The sequence below is a fragment of the Danio rerio genome, chromosome 1, assembly GCF_052040795.2.
Source record: "Danio rerio strain M-AB ecotype USA chromosome 1, GRCz13ab, whole genome shotgun sequence".
NCBI lineage: Eukaryota > Metazoa > Chordata > Actinopteri > Cypriniformes > Danionidae > Danio > Danio rerio.
Genome location: NC_141021.1, coordinates 43,800,623 through 43,826,159, shown reverse-complemented (window position 1 = coordinate 43,826,159; position 25,537 = coordinate 43,800,623). Strand labels below are relative to the sequence as shown.

General features: G+C 40.1%; 2 protein-coding genes, 1 long non-coding RNA gene and 1 other non-coding gene across 6 annotated transcripts; 1 reads left to right on the top strand and 3 right to left on the bottom strand.

Annotated features, from left to right (window-relative positions):
* Positions 1-2,880: 2,880 nt before the first annotated feature.
* On the bottom strand, positions 2,881-2,953 carry trnak-cuu (transfer RNA lysine (anticodon CUU)). Its single transcript has one exon. It is a non-coding gene; the product is annotated as a tRNA-Lys (tRNA).
* An 867-nt stretch (positions 2,954-3,820) lies between these two features.
* si:ch211-89o9.6 lies at positions 3,821-9,195 on the bottom strand. The gene is made up of 8 exons (XM_087237434.1): positions 8,749-9,195; positions 8,525-8,619; positions 8,080-8,179; positions 7,890-7,984; positions 6,242-6,344; positions 5,657-5,736; positions 5,408-5,510; positions 3,821-5,305 (listed from the first exon to the last, which is right to left on the bottom strand). Exons 1-8 carry the CDS (start codon positions 9,032-9,034, stop codon positions 4,419-4,421), a joined length of 1,749 nt encoding a protein of 582 aa, XP_087093560.1. The 5' UTR covers positions 9,035-9,195; the 3' UTR covers positions 3,821-4,418.
* A 2,052-nt stretch (positions 9,196-11,247) lies between these two features.
* On the bottom strand, positions 11,248-21,437 carry dok1a (docking protein 1a). Of its 3 annotated transcripts, none has more exons than XM_087237438.1 (5): positions 21,279-21,437; positions 20,172-20,471; positions 18,391-18,463; positions 17,715-17,887; positions 11,248-12,634 (listed from the first exon to the last, which is right to left on the bottom strand). In XM_087237438.1, the coding sequence occupies exons 1-5, from the start codon at positions 21,333-21,335 to the stop codon at positions 11,726-11,728; spliced, it is 1,512 nt and encodes a 503-aa protein (XP_087093564.1). In that variant the 5' UTR covers positions 21,336-21,437; the 3' UTR covers positions 11,248-11,725. The 3 variants fall into 3 exon arrangements, with proteins under 3 accessions (XP_087093564.1, XP_087093565.1, XP_087093566.1); XM_087237439.1 differs by lacking the exon at positions 21,279-21,437 and adding an exon at positions 20,562-20,821; XM_087237440.1 differs by lacking the exon at positions 21,279-21,437 and adding an exon at positions 20,726-20,821.
* LOC147846960 (uncharacterized) lies at positions 11,721-20,436 on the top strand. The gene is made up of 4 exons (XR_015476808.1): positions 11,721-13,892; positions 16,862-18,169; positions 18,240-18,589; positions 18,747-20,436. It is a non-coding gene; the product is annotated as an uncharacterized LOC147846960 (long non-coding RNA).
* Positions 21,438-25,537: the final 4,100 nt, after the last annotated feature.

Below are 25,537 nucleotides of genomic sequence, written 5' to 3'. Positions count from 1 at the left end.
AGAGGAATGAACCCCAAACTTATCCACCATATGTTTTACACAGTAGATACCCTTCCAGGTGCAACCCTTATTGGGAAACACCCATACAATCTCATTCACACACATACACTATGGACAATTTCGCTTACCCAATTCAGCTATACACCATGCTTGTAGACTGTGGGGGAAACCGGAGCATCTGGAGAAAAGCGCCAACACAGAGAACATGCAAACTTCACACAGAAACGCCAACTGACCCAGCCGAGGCTCGAACCAGCGACATTCTTGCTGTGAGGTGACAGCACTACCCACTGTGCCACCGTGCAGCCTATATTTTAATTTCTGGGGAAAAAACACAATCAAATTTCCATTATAAAAATATGCACTGAAACATCCAAATGTTAACAATACAAATTATGTTATAATGTAATATAAATATTTAATACATAGAAACATGTCAAGGAAGTCAATGCCATTGATCTAGTTCAAGAGCTGTGTTCAATTGAATACATTAATTAGACTAACTATTTAAAGTCATACAAAAAAAGGTCTAGATTGAATCCAACATTACAGATTAGGCTGTTGTTACTCTTAAATCAAGTCAGATTAAGTTTTATTGTTATCTCGCTGCATGTGTGAACATACAATGGGACGAAATGTTGTGTCACATATGACATAGGTGCTAAATAAATAGGCATAAATATAACTATACTATGTACACAACACTGCACGAAAGACCTATCTTAAACCTACAGTATAGATATACCAGAGTGGTAATCTGACTATACTATCTACTGCATTTGCTATACATACTTAAACTGTAGACATAACTGAGGTCAGATGGAATCAGCTGACATTTTTTGCTATTTCTGCAGAGAATTTTGTAAAAAATGAACAGATTTATGCGGAATTATTTTGGGATTATCACAACTAATAACTTAATATATTAAATAAAAACAATACATTTTTAACTTGTATTTAATGTTTACAATGCAAATACAATTAGATCCACTTATTTGATAAACAAAACAAGTCTCTCATATAATATATCATCTAAAAGACAGAAAATATTACTTTACAACCTGTATTGTAAATAAATCATACAAACATTTTCATATTAGTCAATAATATTAACAATATTATAATATAATAACAATTTTAATAATTCCAATATTAAATACACAAGTAAATAAATGATGGGCTAAAAATCTGCAGATTTTTGCACGCACAGATTCCGTGTGGGCCTAGACATAACCTAAGACAGACTATACAAACTTTTTTTATAAGACATACCAATATCATGCAAGACATTGTGCAAAGGTGGTATTTAAGGTTTATAAAAAACGATTAGTGGAATGTGATTTGTGGTACATTCACAAGCGAACATTGTTTTCCTTATTGAGTCCTTGTAAGGTGGAGTTTAAATAAAGTGTCCAGTGCATACGGGGAGAGAGAGAGAGAGAGAGGAGAGAGAGAGAGAGAGAGAGGAGAGAGAGAGACACACCTCTAACATTGCCTGCAGGGCTGAACTGGGTTTATACTTGCTAAACCTGGAGATTCAGAAACGAGCTGTTAAGTTCTGGCAGCACCTGCATCATTCTGACACCCAGTCTGTTCAATATAAAGCCCTTCTGGCGAATGAAAAACCTACAGTGTCTCATCCTCTTAACACACTCATATCAGAACTAGTGAAGAAAACTCAAAAACCGAACCCGTCCCCAAACAAAACCTTCACAAACAAATTGACAAAACATTAAAATAGAATTATGATGAAAAACTAAAAACTGAATTCAACCTCCAAACTAAAGTTCAATGTTTTTCGGCCCTAAACAGAACCACACAGTTGGCAAATTATTTATCAATAAAACAATTAAAAGAAAAACACATTCTTTCTAAATATCGCCTCTGTGATCATGACCTAGAAATAGAAAAGGGCAGACATATAAAATCCTGGACTCCTAAAGAACAGAGAATATGTAAACAATGTGACACAAACCAAATAGAGGACGAGACACACTTCATTCTGTTCTGCCCACAATACACCACGACTAGAGAAATATTTTGCCCTCAATTTGAAACATTGATCAATTCATTTTTTTTATTTAAATGACTCAGAAAAACTTTACCATGTACTCGGAGAGGAGAGGAGTGAAAGAGAGAGAAAGAGAGAGAGAGAGAGAGAGAGAGAGAGAGAGAGAGAGAAAGAGAGAGAGAGAGAGAGAGAGAGAGAGAGAGAGAGAGAGAGAGATTTGTCAGCCCCACTTACTTGTGTGAAGCATGCTCAGAAATGCATAATGTTTTGTTTATAGAGATATGGCATGTTTTATGAAAGTGCAAATGTGCATACTGGTGTCTGTTAAAGTGTCATAGAGGTAAAAGAGTGTGCTTTCTACATGTGGTTTTTAGGGATCTGATTGTGGATATATTATTTCAGAGAGGGGTTCGATGATCAGAGATGTTTGCTCTAACAGCTTGGAAAGTCTCTGTTGAGTAGTCTAGCACAGCGTACTCCAAAACCTAACTAAAGTAATACACCGGAATTCTTTCAGGCTGTCTTCATGCTGTCCTCTAGAAGGTCTTGCGTTCAGCAGTACTGCAGTACAAACCAAAACAAACATTTAAATACAACAAAATAAACAATCCACAGTGCTATTCTTTTTTTATTGGAAACATATTTAAGGTATAGTTAACTAATTTTTTTTATTCTACCCCCTACAGGAGTGGACTGGCTGGGACAAAATTACAGTCTAGAAACACACTCACCCAGGACATTCTTTGATAAATGAACTATCACTCAGGAGCGTAGGTTTGCTCTTGACATTGGTTGTGACCTATGAAGCAGAGGAAGGCACCGCCAATCACAATGAAAACCACCGGTTGCTCAATGAAAAAAGTGTTTTGCGCCCAACGTGGGGCTCGAACCCACGACCCTGAGATTAAGAGTCTCATGCTCTACCGACTGAGCTAGCCGGGCGAATGCGACTGATTGGAAGGCACGGCATGTTGAAAGAAGTGACAGACAACACACGAGTTAACAAACATTATTTAAAAAAAATGTCATCACTTAATCGCGTTTTCTAAAGTTCATACAACATAGCAGACGTTTTAAACAGACAAACCTGCTAATATAGCTCAGATACCGATGAGCTCTGCTTTTATTGTCCTCGCACACCACCTGCTGTTCACAGTGAGTATTACAATTCACGGACATTCTACATCAGAACCAGAAGACCGACAAATCGTAAGTGGGTCTTCATTTATCCTTCTTATTATTCATTCGTTTATCATATCTTATGATATATATGCATCAAAAACAGCATGATATAGAAACTGTCTATTTTCCATCCTGTATTTGACCAATTTTGAAACATTTTGACACGTGCTGAATTCAAGACTTTGCCAGTATAACCAAGCATGCATTTTGTGTTTAAAAGACGTCTAAAAATAGACGTCAAGGCCAAATTAAGACGAAATTTGGGCTGTTAAAATTGTAAAAATCGAGTAGACGTTTAATATTGCATCAAAAACAGACTAGCTATAAAACAGACAGGAATGAGCGACTACACGTAAAATGCATTTGATGCCTAGTCGGTTTTTGGAGTATTTCAGACGTCTATTAGACATCTTTTAAACAAATAATATTAATAATAATAATGCTTGGTGATAAGTACACATACTGCTAGAAATAGGTAACAGTTTAGCATAATAAAATAGGGTATTGTGGGTACTCCGTATGAACAGTCAGTCCCTATTATCAAATAATAATGCATGTCAACAGAAAAGCAGTAGACATGTGGTAAAAACATTGTTACTCACATTATTGTCAAATCCAAAATATAGATGCAGTGATTGCTCTTTATTTTCTCTCTTACAGAAGGAATGATATCACAACCCAGAAAGAAAATTCACAGTGGTTTCCTTCAAGATTCTCCTTTAATTATTTTAAGAGTAAAAGGGGATCTGTGGTAAACATAAGTTAATAATACTTAAACGCTTTGGTCTACAACATAACTTGCACAATCTTTCACCTTAAATACTCAAATCAAGTTACATAATAGAAACACGTTTCATTAAATACAATGAATAGCTTTAAAATGCACTTTTTGATGGGTGTTTGTTGTCTAATTTAAATTGTAGAGCAAAACGCTGTTTTAGGATTTATGAGACTCTTTCACTTACAGTAGGCTTTTTAGCTCAATGACCTCTTAATATTAAAGAAAAGGAAACCCTTTCAACATGTTTCCATTCATACTCCTTTTCCACAGCATTTTAGCTATATGTGCTGTAGCTAGTTTGCTTTAACTATAGTAGAGTTTCAGCTACAACATTATCAGCTCCAACATCACAATGATTTCTCTGACATTGTGTGAAGACCACTGGATTTATAAGGCGGCATAAGTTGGAAGCCCTTCAGATGTCATCAGATGTATAAAATTACATCAGACTGCTCCACAGGAGGCCGACTGCTGGTGTGTCTTTAAGTTGCAGATCCAGGCGAATTGTTTCCCACATCGGGGACAAGTGAAGGGTTTCTCTCCTGTGTGAACTCTTTGGTGTTTCTTGAGGTTGCCTGCCTCTGCGAATAACTTTCCACATATATCACACCTAAAAGGTCTCTCCCCAGTATGCACTCTCTGGTGGGCCACAACATTGGACAGTCCAGGGAACGCCTTTCCACAGTACTTACATACGTAACTTCTCCGTCTACCTTTCTCCATTCGCTTTGGTAGCTGGGGTCCGGCAAGAGAAGCCCCAGGTTGAGTTAAGTTAGACATGGTTTGAGGAATCACAGTGAAATATGAGGCGCTTGATCTATTTGGAGTGTCTTTTTGAATAGCTTCAGGTCTACCAATGTGGCCTGACACGTCAGTTTGGCTTTGCTTAAAAATGCCGGCTTGATTCCACCTTTCCTCTTCTCTGAGAGGTCTTTCTGCTGCAGGATGCGTTTGTGTGAATGATGATCCATCCTGTCCTGATTTGGAGTTTCTGATGGATGTAACAGTCTCTGACTGAACCAGCACACAATCTTCATCCTGGTTTGAGTCTGAATATGAATGGGATGGCTGTGTGGGCCAATGTGTAAAGCTGGTTTTATGCTCTGCAGGTTTGTCAATCAGCAAGCAGTCTGCTGTTTCAATAGCTGTCTTTTCTGCAGTGAGCGAAGGTTGATTTGTAGGCGAATTCCTGCTTTTGCCAATTCCCTTGTGTACTTGCTCCGAGCCTGAGACAGCTGTGATTTTTATTGTTGTAAGACTTTTGTTAGGTCTAGCAGCAAAATTTTGGAACTGGTGTTGTTGAGAACTGCTTGGACTGGACTCAGCAGTACCTTTTAATAAACAAATATAACTAGTTTTAAATCCAGCCTTTCAGTATATACACAAATTAAATGGGTTACATTTTTCACTGTTACCTTTATTCTTGTACTCACCCTGTAGATTCATCTGAAGTCCAGTGGATGAAGACGTGTCGGACTTCTGGCCCCAACTCTTCTGTCCACTTTTGCTGAAATGGGAAAATTCCAGCTCTATAGGCTGAAAACAAAATTAAAACGTAATGAATTTTTGCTTTCATCTCATTATGACTTGCATCTACTCTACAGTAATGATGTGACTTTCCAGTTGGGACAATTAGTTTTACCCTAAATGCTTTTTTGCATTATAACAGTAAATCAACAAACCTTCTCTGTTCCAGGTGCAACCGTGGGTTTGGTTGGTGAGGTAGAAAGTCTCTTGCTACAAATGTCTTTATTTGACTCCACTTACCAGGAGGAAGAGAGATAGAATGTTAATTTGTGTCACTAGATTTCAGACCAAAGTATATAAAAGTTGAAGGGATTGTTCACCCAAAAATGACGATTATGTTATTGAGCTAGGTTTGTATGATTAGATCTGTTTGGTAAGTAAATTTAACCGTAATAAAAAGGTTTGAATAGAAAGATTTTTGTCATCCTTACAATAGAAGTCAATGTGAAGCTAAAATGTTTAATAACCTATATTGTCCAAAGCATGATCTTCTCTCTGCTGCATAACAATTTTCATGTTTGGGTAAACTAACTCTTTAACCCCTTATCTGTGACTACTATTTTTGAGTTCAAACTTAAAAATAACATTTGCACATGATACACAGATTGTCTGGACAATTTCAGGTTTACACACAACAGAAAAACTGTGAGAGTTATGGGGTTAAACATTAAATTCTATACATCTACCCCAACATTCTTTTAAGCAGCAATTAAAGGACTGCTTTTTGGCCCTCTACTTACCATCTTGCACAGTTATAGTTTGTGCCTGGCTTATTTCCCATTGGTCGTTTAGATCCTCCTTTATCACTATTGTTTCAGGTTCTTCATATTCCACCTTTCCTTGCTGTTGAACACATGAAATAAGGTTTTGTGTTACTACATAACCCTGGCTGGCACATATAATATAAAAATCATTTTGACATGTTAAAGCTTATCTAGGAATTTGGTAATTGTAATGAATATGTAAAATGTGTAGGAATCACATTGTTCCAAATATCTGATGCTGGAAAAAGGGGGTAAAAACCACCACTATATGTTTTACTAGTATTTAGCAGTGAATATTTTTGCTACAATTTGATATGTGCAATTAATGATATTAAAGTTTTTCTGTGCACATTGGTGAATGTATTTTGGAAATGTTTTAAATGTTCTCACTGTCCTGAGTAAATGCTTAATTTATGACAAGCAAATGTTTTCATAAAAATAATTGTTTCCTACATCTGCATTCTTTTGAATTAGACCCATAACACGATAGACAAACACTGGCTCTAAAAATACACAATGTTCAAAAATCAAACACAAAATCAGTGCAAAAATGTTTATTTAAACATGTTAAACACTTTTTAAATACCAAAAACTACCTGCAAACATTTCAACGAAGTTGTTAGTTTTTTCATTATTTCTACAGTACATCACAGAACAGAGCTTTGCTCTGAATTTGCTAGTTTTAGAAAACACACTGACTCAAAAACAAAGTAAATCATGTACATAATTTAAAGAAAGTCTTTCTCCAGATAGGACATGATGATGGTGGTATAATACACACTCATAAGCAGTGATCTGGTGATCATTTATTGACACCTCCTAGAGAAAGTAGTTCTTCTGCAGCTAACATATCAGGATGGTATTTCAGTTGGTGATTTTTAAGGTTTCGTATCCAAGCAAATGACTGTCCACACTGCGTACAACTATACGGTCGTTCTCCTGTGTGGACTTTCTGGTGCTTTCTCAGGTTTCCCGCTTCTGAAAAGAACTTTCCGCAGGTGTTACATTTGAACGGCTTCTCACCCGTGTGAATCCGCTGGTGAATGATCACCTTTTTAGGCCGGTTGAAAACCTTTCCACAATATGTGCACGAAAAAAGTTTTTCGCGAGGAACTTTATTGATTCTAGTCCGGCATTGTTGGTTAAAACTGACATCTGTGATATTGTGGTAGAGGTCAGTGTCCTGTATTTTTGAAGTTGATGGGACTGCAGCAAAGCCACTAGACACCAGATGCGGATTGGAAGAAGGTAAGAAGATCCTGCTATCCTGATGTTCCTCCCTCCCAAATTGTGGATAGACATGTGAAGCTTGGCTTTTCCCTCGTGCTACTTGGCTAGCCCACGCAGGAACATCTTCCCCCTCCTCTGCAGAGTCGACCTCTATTACCTCTGAACACTGTACAGAGCCTGTGGGTTGGCTTTCAGTTGGCGTTGCATTGTTTATGTATGCGCAAGATCCCTGCCGCAAGTCTGCATTGTCACTCCCTTGCATTAAATAATCCCTCATAGGACTGGATTTTCCATTCAAATCAAACTTTGCTTCGCCATGTAATTCTATGGGCTCTTGGGAAATCCCCTTAACATTCTGAAACTCAGATTTAACCGCAGTGTCAGATCCACTGACCTCCAAATTCGTGTGCTGCATCCCTGAGACCTGATCATCATCTTTCTGAACATCACCAAAACCTGGCTCTCCAGTTTGTGAAGTCTCTGTTATTCCTGAAGGAAAAGAAACAAGCATTAAAATAAGTATTCTTGGTTACACAACCTCTGTGAAGTCTATAATAGATGGCTTATGCTTTTCACCGACTCACCATCATCTCTGATGAACAGTCTCTGTTGTGTTTGGTGGTCCTCAAACATCTCATCCTTTATCAGTAAAGTTTCTGCTTCAGGTAAAACTGCATCTCCTGCCTTTCAGGAAAATAAATGTTTCATAAATATACTCCAACACAGATGAAGATTTGTATGTGTAACATGTATGTATCTTTCTACTAATCCAGCCATCATTCGTGTATGAAAATCACCTATCAATCAATCATGTACTTGTCTTTATTGAAGTATATACATCCAACATTTACCTAAAGTACATAAGTATGTCTATCCATCCACCCAGCTATCCATCTTCTTTTGTTTACATATGAATTAATTTTACTTATCCTATTATACTCCCATCTTTTATTGATTATTGTATGGCAGTCTATCTTCTAATGTATTTGTCAATAGTTTCTATGCTTAAAGAGATAACAGCCTACTTACCCCACTGTCACTTTCATTTACAGCCTCCTGAGGAGTTGAGTCTGTCCTTCCACCTCTCCAAAGTCCCGTGTTAAACTGATTTCCATACAGGCCGTCTGAAGGTACGAAAACCAAGAAAAACAACACAACACATAGTACGTTAACCTCTTTAGCGTTTAGAGTAAACAACATGAGTTAGAGACGCTTGAATAATATCATACAGCCTAATCTTCATGATAACACACCGTTGCTTTGGTTCCGGTATTTGTCTGACAAAGCGGTGCTCACTTGAACCCGGTTAGCGCGATTCAGCGAACTGATCCTCCTCTCTGCAAACCCCCGAGCCATCTTTAGCTCCAGTACATGAAGTTTTCTTTTCAGCGCTTTGTTTTCACGCTGACATTGGCTCATCTGTAAGTTTATAACAGCGTAATCGTCGTCAACGAGTTTGCATATCTCAGCCACAGCTGCATTGGCCAGCACCTCCATAATGGAAGCTAACTGAGTCTGGAAAGCAATGCGACTCGACATGATTAACGTTTAAGCGTTCAGCACTGCGTTTCAATAAATATGTACTGTTAATAAACTAGATAAAATGATTAAAAATGATAAAATCCTGATTAATATCTTCGAAACATCGTGGGAACGCAAATGATCTGCTCTGGGTTAAACAGCGAGGAATACTTCCGGTCAGTAGTAGTGACGTAAAAGCCATAAAGACTGTTTAGCAGCGCACGCCAATTTGGTTTTGACATTGTTCAGTGAATTTAGAGTGTAGCGCTTTTGTCTTTGTGGCCTTTTAAATAGATAGCTGTCAACAAAACGAAACTGTGTGTCATTTACCTACAGTATAAAGACTACAAATATTAACCTTTGTTAAATTGTCATGTGTTTATTTATATAGTTTTACCACAAATACCATTTAACTGTGGTTAGTGTAGCAAAACCATCCAGTATTTTTTGTAATTGAAATATTTTTATGTGTATTGACTTACCATAATTTCTGAGGATTATAGTTATTTTACATTTGGTACTTTTTTTAAAGTCATGTAAGATAGCATAACTTGGTCTGGCATTGTGTTCCATATATATGTATATATCTATGATTGTGTTCAACGAAGTCATCTGCTGAAGTCTGCTATTCAAATGCATATAATTATGGTTGTAGATGCACAGTCAGCTTGGGTGTTCCCTTCAACCATTGGTCTCCACAAAAAGTGACTGGCTCTTGCACAACTCAGAGGACATTAGGGCTGTGATGTGATTGGCTATAAAGGCACTTCCCTGGTAGCAAAGAATTCTCGCCCAGATTTGGCATAAAGCTGGCACAGCTTGCATTCATCCGGCACTGGCATACAGCAAGTGGGCCAAACATAGCCTGGGTTTCGCAGAGGTGGCACCACCATATTTAGCCAGATGTTAAAAATTTATATGTGGGCCACATAAGTTTGGCCTGTCTTGACTTACTTTTAAAACACATTTAAATTATTTTTGAGTAAAGAAATTTTTTTTACCAATCAGGTCACTTCGTGAAGAAGCATGCATTAAGCCAAATGCTTTATGGGTTTATCAAATTATCAAATTCATTTGTGACACACCAACATATCTGGCCTAGGTAAGGGTTATTAACTTGGCTAAAACATGGCCCAGATATGGTCCATGTTTGGCCCTTGTCTTGAAGCCGGAATTGGTCCAATCATGTACCGTGATTCACTGCGGCATGTTGGCCAAACAAAAGTTGATTGTGTGGGCCAGATCTAGGCCAGAGAAATTTTGCTATGTGGGACATGTTTAAATTAAACTGTTTCTATTTCCCCCATATAGAATATGGCAATATATGCAACTTGCATGTATTACACACAAGTTTGTGTTTGGATTTCACATATGAAAAGTGTCATATGCAACATAAATTTCGAAATATTGCAAAAATGACTATTTACGTATATATTTTCAAGTATATTATATGGTGGGCGAAAGAGCTAAACGTGCAGCAAAATTAAGAAAACATCTGTTTGACAGCACACGCGCTGCAAATCCTCACATCGCATACACATTTTTTAAAAACACACTGCATTTTGTCACAACACTTTCAAAAACATCAGAACACAATAGAAATGTTTCAAGGGGACCCAAAAATATGATGGACGCTGCTGTGCCGTGACCATTGCTCAGTGAAGTTGTAGGTGATCTTTGAAAGGTGAGTTTTTGTTTGTTTATTTTACCATCCTGATTCTCTTGTCTTTTGTATTTTATTAGCCTAAATAACCATAACCTAAATAGCCAGGTCCATCACGTTTTAGGGTCCTCTTAAAACATTTCTGTCGTGTTCCGTGCTATTTGAATGTGTTGTGGGAAAATGCAGGCGTTTCATAAATTGTTTGCGTTGTGAGAAAATGTAGCGTGTTATATTACATTGTTTGTGTTGTGACGATTTGTAACACGTGTGCTGTCAAACGGATGAAAAGTTTTCTTAATTTGCTGGCGTTTCTTTTTACTTGCATGTGTTTTCTTAAATTGCAGCCCGTTAAGCTCTCTCGGTCATATATATATATAAATATATAAATATATAAATATGTATGTATGTATTCTTCTGTATGTGTCCATTGATAGAACTGCAGAGCAGACCCTCTCATCTCCCAAATCCAAGCCATATCTAATATAGAGCATCCCAAAGAGAATCTGCTTATGAGGCATCTGTGTTTGAGTATCTGCAAGTGTTCGATCACATGAAGCCACACAATTGATTTATATAATAAAATTATGCTTTAATCCTGCTGTGGTAAAAAGAAAAAGATACATGTGATATGCATATATATGGAAATAAAATTCCTAAAACAATGACTGCAACCAAAATCAAATACTGTTTTATTTGTATAAATAATGACTTTGGAACCACTAAAAAGTGCATTTTATTGTATTGTACTTTATATGTGTAGATTAAATATAAACTTAAATGTAATATTAATGTCATTTGAATTTCAGAAATAAATATATTGTCACCTTTTTTAACCACTATGTAATATGTGTAGTAAGTATGTGCTTTTGGATGCAGCCGACTTTTACATGATATGCACATTTAAAAAAAAATCGCTCAGTCATAATTCCAACGCACATTTTTATAGTGAGTCAATAAATTATTAAAATATACATTTTCAAAAATTTTGGAATAAAATATTTAAAAAGACTGCATGTTTGGGAAGACATATTCAGTTGCATATTTAATTAAATTAGTCCAAGGTCCTCAGAGACAATTTCTGACGTTAGGCTTGGCTTCTTATCTTTGTAAGGAGTTTTGGGCGGTTTGTTGACTTTGCTGTAGATAGGTTGGTGCTCCTCAGGCATTTTGTTTTGTTGCAAATTATTGTTTTGAGTTGACTTTACAACTTCAGGCACACTATAAATGGGCTCCTCAAACGTCTGGTCAGCTTTCTTACGGGAGATTAGTGCAATGTGGTCATACACCTCAGAGTATACAGGTTCTGGATGCTTGCCATTGTTTGACACAGTTTTAGCAGGTTGAATGTCTGTTGTGTTAGTAGGATTGGCCTGAACACAAGTGTTGGCTTTTGGGCGGATGACATCAACCGGGTCAGAATACACTGGCTCATCTTTATAAGGAGTTGGGAGAGGATCGTCTTTTAAAGAATGAAGAGATTTAATGAGATCTGGCTGTGCGTACACAGGCTCATGCTTGCCCATTAAAACTGTGGGACTTGAATACACAGGCTCAATCAAGTCAGCAGGATCCGAGTGCGTCATTTGTGATGATCTTAGGGAATCTGCAGGGTTTGCATACACAACTTCGGTTAAGCAAATAGGACTTGCAGGTTTTATATGTGCTGGATTTGAGATGGGGCTGAAGTTTGGACCGAGGGCATCTGCTGAATTAGGGCTGCTGTTGCCCTCTGCGTCAAGCGAAAGCAAACTTTCAGGGCGTTTGGGCAGGGGGGAGCGAGGAGAACGAGAGCGTGGAGAATGTGGCGAGTGCCTCTCTCCAGCAACACTGAGGCTCTTCTGTTGGCGAATAGCAGACTCAATGAGGCGAAGGATCTCTTCACTCTGTTGGGTCTCAAAGTTAAAGGTCCCTGGACCTGATTCACAGCGTCGGCCTGCTTCTATAGAAAACAGCATCTGGAGAAAAACAGACATGTGTATGCACTTTAGAGAAAATAAAACCTTGAAAAAAATGATATGGTAATAAGCAAGTAGTTTAAAAAAGAACTGGTCACAATTAACATTATTAGCATTTCTGAATTTAGGACGTTTTGATACAAGGCTGCGCGGTGGTGCAGTGGGTAGCACAATCGCCTCACATCAAGAAGGTCGCTGGTTCGAGCCCCAGCTGGGTCATTTGCCATTTCTGTGTAGAGTTTGCATTTTCTCCGTGTCTTAGTGTGGGTCTCTTCCGGGTGCTCTGGTTTCCTCCACAAGTGCAAAGACATGCGGTACAACTTAATAGGGTTAGCTAAATTGGCCATAGTGTATGAGTAAATGAATGTGTATGGGTGTTTCCCAGTGATGGGTTTCAGCTGCAAGAACATCCGCTGCGTACAACATATGCTGGATAAGTTGGCGGCTCATTTCCGCAGTGGTGACCCCTGATTAATAAAGGGACTAAGCCGAAAAGAAAATAAAGGAATGAATTTTGATATTATTTTTACTTTTTTTGTGAACATTTCCATTATTTCTTTATATATTTAGTTTCAGGACGGCATGATGGCTCAGTGGTAAGCACTGTCCTCTCATAACAAGAAAGTCGCTGCTTCAAGTCCTGGCTGGACCAGTTGGTATTTCTGTGTGGAGTTTGCATGTTCTCCCCGTGTTGGCATGGGTTTCCTCTGGGTGCTCGTTTTTCCCCCACAGTCCAAAGACATGCGCTATAGATGAATTGGATGAACTAATTTGGCTGTAGTGTATGAGTACATGTGTGTATGTGAGAGTAAGCCAAAGGTAATTGAATTAATGAATGAATATTAGGTTCAGATTTAGTAATTGTAGTTATCAGAATTAACAGATGGTGTTGACCAGGGCAAAGTTTATTGTAACTCTTTGTAAACCTCTTGATAAAAATAAATGAATTGCTTAAACCAGCAGTGCCTAACTCTGTCCTGGAGAGCCCGTGTCCTGCATAGTTCCAACCCCATTCGGACACAACTGGGCTAGCTAATCAAGCTCTTATGCTGCAGTCACACTAGAGTTTGAGCTTGTGAAAGTCTGTTGTGCGGTGCTGCGAAAAGGGGCGGGATTAAACAAGATTATTAGACATTATATCCATATTTTAAATTCCTGTCTAGAGAGGTCATGTTTTCATCTTCTATTGGTCTCACACAGTCAAGTGATGCGATTTCGCAGGTTAGAGTTTACCAAACTTGAACTTTGCATTGCAGCGGTGTCACATCCGTCTGTGACCACCTGAGGGTGCTGTAGCGCTCTAGGACTTTGTAGGCGTTACAGTGCCCCAGGGAAAAGACTACATTCTCATACATCCCACGCGCATACACCGGAACACTTACACTGACCCGTCATCTCATCTGTTTTGTGTTACCGTTGATTATCTGGACTATATATTCTACCATTCCACCTATGTTTGTCATGGCGTCGTTGTCTTCCTTGTCTTCCTGATCCTAGTAAGTTTGTTCCTGATCTTGCCAAAGTCTAGTTCGTGTTATCCGTCTTGTTATGTTGTTGATTTGTTACTTTGTATTTTTGAGATTTTGTATTTTTCGTCACTGTTTTCTGCACTATTTATCTATTAAACCTGCACTTGAATCCACAATCTTTTTGTTCCTGTTTTGCTTTTGTTTTGATCACGCCTAACGTGACAGAACGACGCGATCACAATATGGATTCAGCAGATGATATTTTAGTGCGAATAAAGCAGGGTAACCGCTCCGTTGAACGTTTCGTTAAGGAGTTTTTGGATCTGGCCCCAAGCAGTACTTTTAGCGATTTACTGCTAATGATGTTTTTTCGGGGAGGACTTTTAGAACCCGTCCACTCCCAGATGCCAACATATGAGGAGGAGTGGAGCCTTTATCTTTTTATGGAACATGCACTGTTGATTTCTGGCTCCCCTCTCTCAATCACCCTGGTGGAGCAGAACCCTCAGGAGGGAGGCCTGAGGGGTAATCAAAATCTGTTCTCGAGGCCGGCGGATCTCTCTGCGGGAGGGAGGGAAAGAGCTGTTTTGAAGTTGCGGACTTATCCGCGTCGGGCTGTGCGGAGACCACCCTTCTCTGAGCCTCTGGAGAGGCTCCTGGAACTCTGTGAAACCCCAGTGTCTGCTCCAGTCCCTCAGCGCCCGCCAGTGTCGGTTCCAGTCCCAGAGCATGCTTCTCTTCCAGTTTACAACGCTCCTCCTAGTACTCAGATGACCAGACGGAGGACGCGCAGGAAGAGGACTGCGCATACCCCCGAGCGTCCGCCAGTGTCGGCTCCAGCCCCCGAGCGCCCGCCAGTGTCGGCTCCAGCCCCCGAGCGCCCGCCAGTGTCGGCTCCAGCCCCCGAGCGCCCGCCAGTGTCGGCTCCAGCCCCCGAGCGCCCGCCAGTGTCGGCTCCAGCCCCCGAGCGCCCGCCAGTGTCGGCTCCAGCCCCCCAGCGCCCGCCAGTGTCGGCTCCAGCCCCCGAGCGCCCGCCAGTGTCGGCTCCAGCCCCCGAGCGCCCGCCAGTGTCGGCTCCAGCCCCCGAGCGCCCGCCAGTGTCGGCTCCAGCCCCCGAGCGCCCGCCAGTGTCGGCTCCAGACCCCGAGCGCCCGCCAGTGTCGGCTCCAGCCCCCGAGCGCCCGCCAGTGTCGGCTCCAGCCCCCGAGCGCCCGCCAGTGTCGGCTCCAGCCCCCGAGCGCCCGCCAGTGTCGGCTCCAGCCCCCGAGCGCCCGCCAGTGTCGGCTCCAGCCCCCGAGCGCCCGCCAGTGTCGGCTCCAGCCCCCGAGCGCCCGCCAGTGTCGGCTCCAGCCCCCGAGCGCCCGCCAGTGTCGGCTCCAGCCCCCGAGCGCCCGCCAGTGTCGGCTCCAGCCCCCGAGCGCCCGCCAGTGTCGGCTCCAGCCCCAGAGCGCAGTACAATGCCAGTTCTAGTCCGGCTCCTGGCTTTACCGGCGCCACCCAGGCTCCTCGCCCTGCCGGCGCCACCCAGGCTCCTCGCCCTGCCGGCGCCTCCCAGGCTCCTCGCCCTGCCGGCGCCTCCCAGGCTCCCCGCCCTGCCGGCGCCTCCCAGGCTCCTCGCCCTGCCGGCGCCTCCCAGGCTCCTCGCCCTGCCGGCGCCTCCCAGGCTCCTCGCCCTGCCGGCGCAAACCAGACGTCTAGCCCTGCCGGTGCCAGCCCGGCTCCTCGTCCAGCCGGCACCACCCAGACGTCTTGCCCTGCCGGCACCAGTCCGGCTCTTTGCTCGGCCGACCTCGCTCTGGCTCCTCGCTCTGCCGGCTCCTGCCCAGCTGCCTCCAGTCCCGCCGGCTCCAGTCCAGCTGCCTCCAGTCCCGCCGGCTCCAGTCCAGCTGCCTCCAGTCCCGCCGGCTCCAGTCCAGCTGCCTCCAGTCCCGCCGGCTCCAGTCCAGCTGCCTCCAGTCCCGCCGGCTCCTGCCCAGCTGCCTCCAGCCTCGCCGGTTCCTGCCCAGCTGCCTCCAGTCCCGCCGGCTCCTGCGCAGCTGCCTCCAGTTCCGCCTGCTCCAGTCCAGTTGCCTCTCCAGCCGGCTCTCCTAAAACCCCCTGCCTTATGTCTCCATGGGTCATCCCTCCCGACCCTCCCTGGTGGTCCTTCCCACTACTTGGGACGGATTCACCGGCCGCACCCTGGCTTCCCGCTGGGGTGCCTGACCCACTGCCTGACCCTGATCTGGCCCTCCCATCCCTCCCTTGTTCCTGCTCCGCTCCGCCCCCCCTCTTGGAACCAGTCTGGGAGCGTCTGGAAGCCGCTCTTTAGAGGGGGGGTAATGTCACATCCGTCTGTGACCACCTGAGGGTGCTGTAGCGCTCTAGGACTTTGTAGGCGTTACAGTGCCCCAGGGAAAAGACTACATTCTCATACATCCCACGCGCATACACCGGAACACTTACACTGACCTGTCATCTCATCTGTTTTGTGTTACCGTTGATTATCTGGACTATATATTCTACCATTCCACCTATGTTTGTCATGGCGTCGTTGTCTTCCTTGTCTTCCTGATCCTAGTAAGTTTGTTCCTGATCTTGCCAAAGTCTAGTTCGTGTTATCCGTCTTGTTATGTTGTTGATTTGTTACTTTGTATTTTTGAGATTTTGTATTTTTCGTCACTGTTTTCTGCACTATTTATCTATTAAACCTGCACTTGAATCCACAATCTTTTTGTTCCTGTTTTGCTTTTGTTTTGATCACGCCTAACGTGACAAGCGGCCTGTAAAACTTTTCACATAAGCTTGCGTTTCAAGTCTGGCGCATTCGTGTGCGTATGAATGGAAGTCTATGGGGAGAAAAGTGCAGTGTGACCGCAGATTCACTAGGCATTCTAAAAACATTCTTGCAGGTGAGTTGAGGCAAGCTGGAGCTAAAATCTGCAGGACACTGAATCCAGAACCATACAAATACAACTTATACAACTTAAAACAATAAAAGTAAGAAAAATTATGACTTGTTTTTTTATTTTTAACTAATGAAGAAAACTTATAATACATTTTATGTTCATTTGTTGAGTTCCCACTTAGATATGTTTGCTGGTAATAGCAGGTTTGGCATGCTGTCCCGGGAAAGAATCCTGAGCTCTAATATAATTAGGCCCCAAGGCTTCCGCCCGAGCAATAAGCATATAAGGGGATGTGAGATCAGGTAGGTCTTGAGAGCTCCCCTTAGAAAAGGGAGGAAAAGGAGGAGATGGGGTGGAAGGGAGCATTCTTCCTAAACGAAGATAGAGCAGTAGGGAAAAATCGCTCTATTTATTGTAAGCTTGGATACTCTGATTGGATTATCACTGATTACAGATGAACAGCGAGTTGTGCTCAATCATATCACGTGTCCTCTCTAAATTAATTTATGAAACTTTGAGAATGTAGTTTTTTTCTTGACTGTTTTCTCCTGATCTACAGGAGATTCTTTTAGAAAATCCTGAATATTATTTTATTTCAGTTTCATTTGATTTTAGTTAAAAAAAAATAACTGTGAAATTTAAAAAAAAATTAGCTTAGTTTTTGTTTACTAAAATAACCTTGGTCCCATATTAAAGTGTTACTACATATTTTTCTCTACTTGCCTTATCTCGACCATAACGGCGAAGTAGCTTGTATGGCCACTCCATCACTGTCCTCCTGGTGTCCAGATCTTGTATAAGCAGCATATCTTCACCTGTCTGCAGCCAGTACTGTCCTTTTAGGCCACAGCGGACTGAAGCATCGCTTTGTAGCACTACCACTTTGAACTCGGACACTAAAATGAACCAGAGCTTAAATATAAGTTAATCAGGATTTAACTTAAAGGCGTTTAAAAATGTAACTTTTTCTCGTACTAAAGTGGTTCTGAAATTATAAATATTTGTTTCTTCTGTTGAACCCAAGACAAGATATTCTGAAGAATGCTGGAAAAAAGCAACCATTGACATCTATAGTATATGAATAAAAAATACTATCAATGACTGCTTTTCCTCAGTATATCTTTTTTTTTTTGTTTAACTGAAGAAAGAAACTCAAACAGGTTTGGAACGTGTGGAAAGTGAGTAAATGATCACAGAGTTTTCCTTTTTGTTGAATTATCATTTTAAGCTATAAATAATATGTCACAGGTTACACCATGCTGCAAACCATATCAACAATTATCAATTCTATCTTTATACAAGTACATATGAAGGGTGAAAGAGTTAAGGTCGTGAGACTGGTTTTTCAAGACCATGACATCATGTTGATCTGATAGATTTGACATCTGTGTTTACTCACATTGTTCTCTAGACATGTAGATCTGATTATCCTCCATATGTGGCACCGGCAGTGGAGCACTTTTAGTTTGTTTCTGTAACACAGAAAACAATCATAAAACTTAGAAAAACTAATGCAGACAAAAAAAAAAGTAGACAGCACATGTTATTTGTCTGTAGTATTTTGCGTTTTATTAAAGAACCTTAATGGAGGCCAGCTAGTGAAGTGCTATGCAGGTAAATCTCACTCCTCTGGCCTCAAATGGTGCTCTAGCGACAAACGCTTGACGCCATGGTCTTTAGCCTCCTTGTAATAGCAACCACCTCCCATTGCAAGAATTGTCGGTTCAACCCCAGCTTAGAGCGGGTTGGGTGCAGTAGGATCGGTGGGTTACATGTGGGGGCTCGTCCGGGATGGGACTAAGGTTAAGGGGGGTGAGTGTAACGAAGGCCAGCTAGCGAAGAGTTATGCAGGTAAACCTCACTCCTCTGACCTCAATAAATGCTCTAGCAACTAGGCATAGGCCGGTATAAGATTCTGACGGTATGATAACCTTGGATAAAAATATCACGGTTTCACTGTATCATGGTATTGTGATTACTGCTCTAAAATATATTCTTTTTAAATGTCTGGGTAAAACTTTTTTTTCAATTTGAACATAATATATTTTGTTTTTTGAAAGATTTATAATATTTTGGAGCAGTAAACATATCAGGCTAAATAATTCAAAATAATCATTGAATTCTTCTCTTTTCATTAGTTTCAATTCAAGTTTTACAATTCAAAAACGACATATTTGGATATTTTTTTCGGCTAAAGATACTGTTGTCCTAAAAAAATGTAAATAAAATATTTTTCACAAACCTTAGGAACAGTATAGCAGAAACTTTTGCCATTTTTAAAACCTTGACTTTTCCAAACTGTGGTATACCTTGAAAATGGTTATTGTCCCATACCTACTAGCAACATACGCTAGAGGCCTTGGTCTTTAGCCTCCTTTTTAGAGCAACGGACTCTAACGCTCCATTCACACGGGGGTTCAGTGTCAACACTTGACTGAAGGCGTGTCTTAAGTTGGGGCTGCCGCGATCGTCATAGCAGCATCAGCCAATGAAATTCAGTCAGCAATAGGCCACTGTCTAGCTGGTGTATTTACATACAGCAATCTGATTGGCTGACGCTTCCGTCGGCGCTTGAAATGTTGAACTAGTCCCAACGTCTGCAGCGAGCAACGCCTCTGAAGTGGCGCCGATGGATCCACAATGCAGTTCGGCAATGCCTGACATCACACATTCAAAGTGAATGGGAAGCGTTGACTCTGACGCTCCATGTGAATGTGGCGTAATCACAGAATCGCTGGTTCAATCCCAGCTCAGTGCGGGTTGGGTGCAGTAGGCCCGGTGTGGTGGCCTGTACTTTATACAGCTTTTAATATTTGTTTTTACAATGTCTGGGGTCTATAAGATTTTGAGTCTTGTTGAGTCTTGTACTCACCAAGGTTGTGTGTATTTAATAATATATAAACAGCAGTATAGTGAAATATTATTAAAACTTAAAAAGTTTTTTACTTTCAAATATATATTTTAAAATATTCATTTAATGACATCTCTACTTTTATTAATGCTGATACCACAGCTGTTTCAGAACTCTTTGAAGAATAGGAGAATTCAAAGAACTGCATTTATAAAATGTAAATCTTTTGTAACATTGTAAAATGTTGCTTAATAATCTATTAATATCTAAAAAATCAGACAACAAAACCTTTTAATGCTGATATATAAACAGAAAAATCCAACCCTCACCTGAAAGGCGATGTTACATATGATATTCACCCATTCTCCACAGCTTTCTCTCTCTGCTGCGAACACCAGCCTCTTCTCCTCGGTCTCCACACAAAAAGCGGCCATGTTTTCTCCAGGACAAGCCTCTGCATGAGGAGGCAGCTTAACAACACTCACGCAGTCAGCCAGACGGATGACCTTCCTTTCTGGATGCCGTCTGACCACCACAGTTGACCGTTCTTGAATAGCTTCTGACAACTCTAACCGTGCAATACCGTGCCGACTGGCCGGATGAAGGGCCAACCAATATCTCTTCCACTTCTGTTAATAACAAACATACGATAGTCAATTACATTCGTTATTTCCATGAGCAATCCCTTACAATAATTAACCTTGTTTTATAATGATTACCATTCGTATAAACACTTTCTTTTTTGTACAAATACCAGAGCTGGTTAATTCCTACAAGCATGGTTAATGAGTTATATCAATGGAACTTTAGTGAAATACGCTAAGCATCATTAAATTCAGTAAGGAATGATGGATGGAAGTGGCGCTTCAGGTAATAATCACACCTCTGGACTGCTCTTTGTTGAAAGTACTTAAAAGGCTTTTGAAGTTGGAGCTATGGATGTAGATTACTCACGCAGCCAATACCTGATTTACCTCACATGTATTGTGTGTGTGTGTGTGTTTAAGGCAGGGCTCGAACGTCATACGCCATCAAGTGAACTCAAGAGGGCGTGTTTTGTCAAAGGAATGTGCCGAAAATGAAAAGCAAGAACTGTGATGTGCACACCAAGTTTCAACTTGTAAAGGCAGTCCCGTTTCATCCATGTCATACTAGAACAAAACCTTACACCAGAGGTTTTACAGGCAAAACCTCTGATGCATTATGAGCTATATCAAAAAACATACAAGCAAATATTTATATTGTATCTTTTTATATGACAGCTCTAAGCTTGGTCAAATATCAAACACAGAACATCAATACCAGAAGTGTTAAATGAGTACAAAAAATGTCAAATACTTTCTTATTCAGAACATTTAATAGTTTAAAGTTGACGTAAAAGCATAGTTCAACCTGTTTTGAATAACGTATATTACAATGTCTTAATGATGTCTTACCTCACCATGTTTCTGGTGTTGTAGAAAAACTTCACCTTGTTTCCCACGTGTCTCCATGTCGGTCTCCTTAATCTCTGTGAGCTCAAAAAATGCTTCGAAAAACGTTTATCCTTTTCCAGAATAATGTGTGTCCTCTTAAAACTGTTAACACATATTACCAAACCTATTACATGGGCTAGAGTAAGTGCAATGTTAGACTCCACCTCTTGAAGAAAAAAAGGACAGCACTGTTTGATTTAGTGCAATGAATATTCACCTGAACAATCTCTGAATTACATATTTGAATGTTTTTTTTTTTTTGTCCTTAAAGACTAACCAACATATAAAACAAATCAAATAGCTTGACACTCATGACATTCTTCTGAGTAAGAAAATCTACAAAAAGGTCCTCCGGCTTTTTGTTGTTTGAGTATTGAATTCTTTACTTTATACTCCTACTAGGAAGCACTATCTGCCATCAGACATTAACCCTTAAATACATACCATGAGCCTTTATAAATCCTGGATGTGATTCACTACCCTCCATCTCATTCATTAACTTGCAGCTTTTTTAAGTCTATTAATTATAAACAATATTTCAAGAACACAAAATCAAGAAAAGGCAGTACTGTGAGTGTACACAATTACACAAGAGTCACTATCACTTGATTGAAGATCTAGGGAATAAGTTGTCAACAATGACAATATTTGCATTAGGAGAATACGAATTCAGCCAGATGATGAATATAAAGATGCAACAATGATGCAAAAACTTCAGCATGTTAATTTCGTCTTTCGGATGAGACGTTAAACCGAGGTCTCGACTCTCTGTGGTCGTGAAAAATCCCAGGATGTCCTTCGAAAAAGAGTACGGGTTTAAGTTTTGCCAAGTTTGCCCACTGGCCTCTGTCCATCATGGCCTTCTTACCCTCTCTATATCATAAGTGGCTTCATCACTCTGTCTTCTTTCCACCGATCAGCTAGTGTGCGGTCTGGCGCAATATGGCTGCCGTTGTGTCATCCAGGTGGATGCTGCACACTGGTGGTGGAAGAGGAGATTCCCCCCAAGTGCCTAGTGTCTTTGAGTGTCTAGAAAAGCGCTATATAAGTGTAAGAAATTATTATTTGTCACGATTACCAGCGGTCATATGCCATAAGATCGCTGGTTTGCACTAACAATAACCATGGACTACAAATCCACCATTTCTGGACTACATATTCATACATGCACTCTGGTCACACTCACACATGCTTCCTCATCTAGCACCACCTAAGGATTGTCAGAGACTGATTGCACACACTACTTAAACTACACACTCACTCATTCACTTTGCGGAGTCTTGTTATCTGTCACGGTGACATTACAACGCGTTTCCATTGTCTGCCTTTGCCGTGTTTTGATCCTTGCCTTGTTTATATTTAATTCTGTTTGCTGCCTGCCTCTGACCATCTGCCTGATATTTTGACTCTGGATTGCCCTAATACATCTGTTTGCCCCTGTATTGACCACTGCTTGCCTGACGATTCTAATAAACCTGCACGTGGATCCACACCTCAGTTGTTTGTGTCACTCCCCGAGGTTACAATTATTATTAATGAAAACTTATTTTTGTTTTTTTATTATTCAGTTATTTTATTATGTCCTGCTATACTATTATTTACTGCATTTTTAATGCACAGTTATACAGGAAACAACTCACGGTCAATTAACAATAAGGTTTTATTAGTTAATGTTAGTTATTTTTTAACATGAACTAATGAACAATACTTTTAACAACACTTATTAATCAGGGTTCAACATTTAATAATACCTTACTAACATCCAAATGCATGCTTTTTAACATTAGTTAATGCATCGTACATGAACTAACATTGAACAACTGTATTTTCATTAACTATAGTTATCCATAATGAACAAATGCTGTAATAAATGTATTGTTCGTTGTTGTTTTTTTCATGTCAGTAAATGCATTAACTAATACAAACTTATTGTAAATTGTTACTCAACTCATTTGAGCTATTATAATCACAAAATATATTACAATTCCACATTTGTATGTGTCATGTACACTTTGCTGTTAAATGTCAAACAAATATAGACAGGGTTTACTTGGGCACGTACAAGTCTGGTTTCAAACTTCCTGTACAGTCTTTAAACCACAAATCATGCACAGACTGGCACACAGACATAGACTCATGCAAGTCTATAGACAGACAGACACTGTATTATCTAATGTGTGTTAACATGAGCAATAGTATAAAAACAGTCATTCACATATTTCTACCTGCCACTTTATTCTATATAAAGGGTCACGTATATAAAATCTGATATTGTCCCATTGTGAGAAATACCAACAGCAGTGTGTGAAGCATTCAGGATTTTTCTCATATCTTCTGCTGAAATATCAACAATTTTTAATCATAGCAAGAAGAAAAAAAATATGCAAAGGTGACCCAAAACTGAAAGTCTTGTCAATGTTTTCTCATCCTTCACTTGTTCCAAACCTGACTCGGTGGCACAGTGGGTCGCATGATTGCCTCACAGCAAGAAGGTCGCTAGTTTAAATGGTGGCTTGGAGTACTTGCCTCTATGTTACATTTGGAGTGAATTAGATACTATTTGAAAAAGAAAACTTGAACAATTTGACAAAATTTGGAATCCTTTTATTTGTTACCTTGAAAAAAACTTTCATAATAATGCATCATTTCTGTAATGTTTTAACATGCTTTTTCATCATACTCTGTTCAAACAGGTCTTTGAAACAAGTATGCTTGTTATGTGGGTGTTTTTTTTAATTATTATTATGATTTTCATATTGTTTTTCCTTTATTTATTTATTTATTTTATTTGCTTTGCCTATGTTGTATGTGGACAAAATATGTAAACAGAGAATACTTTTCTTTCTAATTCTCAGTCTTCTTTAAAACTTATTTGACCAAAAAAAAAAAAGTTGCTGGTTTGAGCCTCGACTGGGTCAGTTGGCATTTCTGTGTAGAGTTTGCATGTTCTCTGTTTTCATGTGGGTTTCCTTTGGGTGCTCCCGCTTCTTCCACAGTCCAAAGACATGCACTATATAGGTGAATTGGGTAAGCTAAATTGTCTGTAGTGTATGTGTGGATTGAGCGTGTATAAAGATGGGTGGAAGCTGGAAGGGCATCCGATGCATAAAACATACAGTATGCTGGATAAGTTGTCAGTTCATTCTGCTGTAGTGACCCCAGAATAATAAAGGGGCTAGGGTGAAAAGATAATGAATGAATGAACACAAAAATAGACATTTAGAAGAAAGCTAGAAACCTGTAAGCATTTAGTATTTGTTTTCCAAATAAGGATGTCAAATTGTTAGCTTTCAGCTCTCTTCAAAATATCTTCTTTTGTGTTCAACAGAATAAAAAACTCATAAAGGTTTGGAACCTCTTGATGGTGAGTAAATGTATAATTTTTGGGTGAGCTGCCTTTTTAACAGGCTAACAGATGACATACTTTTTTACATAAATATCTTCTTGTAGTTGTTCGTGTATTATTTCATTTTCATTATTTCACAAGGTACAGAAGATAATTACATATAACACACACAACATAAAATACATATAGTATAAAAAAAAGAAATGTAAATCTAAAAGTTTACCCTGATCTTCAAATTCAAAACGTTTTCACTCTCTGACTTTTAATGCACTGTTTTTTCTTAGCATCAGTGAGCGTTTGAACCTTCTGTACACGCTCAGAAATAAAGGTATACTGTAAAAAATGCAGGGTTCCACACCATTCATGTTGTCCCAACACAAATTAAGTTAACTTAACATATTTAACAAATTTATCTAGATTGAACAAAAATATTAAGTTGTGCCCATGAAAACTCAAGAATTGTGTTGTTTCAACTCATTTTAAATAAGTAGTTTGAACAAGTTAAAAATATATTTTTTGAGTGTACAGTAATTGCCAGCTGTCACTTGGGTGGTAACTTTTCAAAAGGTACACCTATGTACCTAAAAGATCTACATTCATATCTCAAGGGTACATATTAGTATCTAAAAAGTACAAGTCAGTGCCAGTCGTGTAGTGGTTAGTGCGTTGACAAATGCACTCCGGACCCGAGTTTGATTCCCGCCTCGCGATCCTATGCCAATCCTTCCCCTCTCTCTGCTCCCTATGCTTTCCTATCAATTCTTTATACTGTCCTGTCAATTAAAGGTGAAACAAAAAAAGTACAAAAGTGTTCCTTTAAAATTTTTTTAGGTACTAATATATACTCTTGAGGTACCAATATGGACCCCAAGTG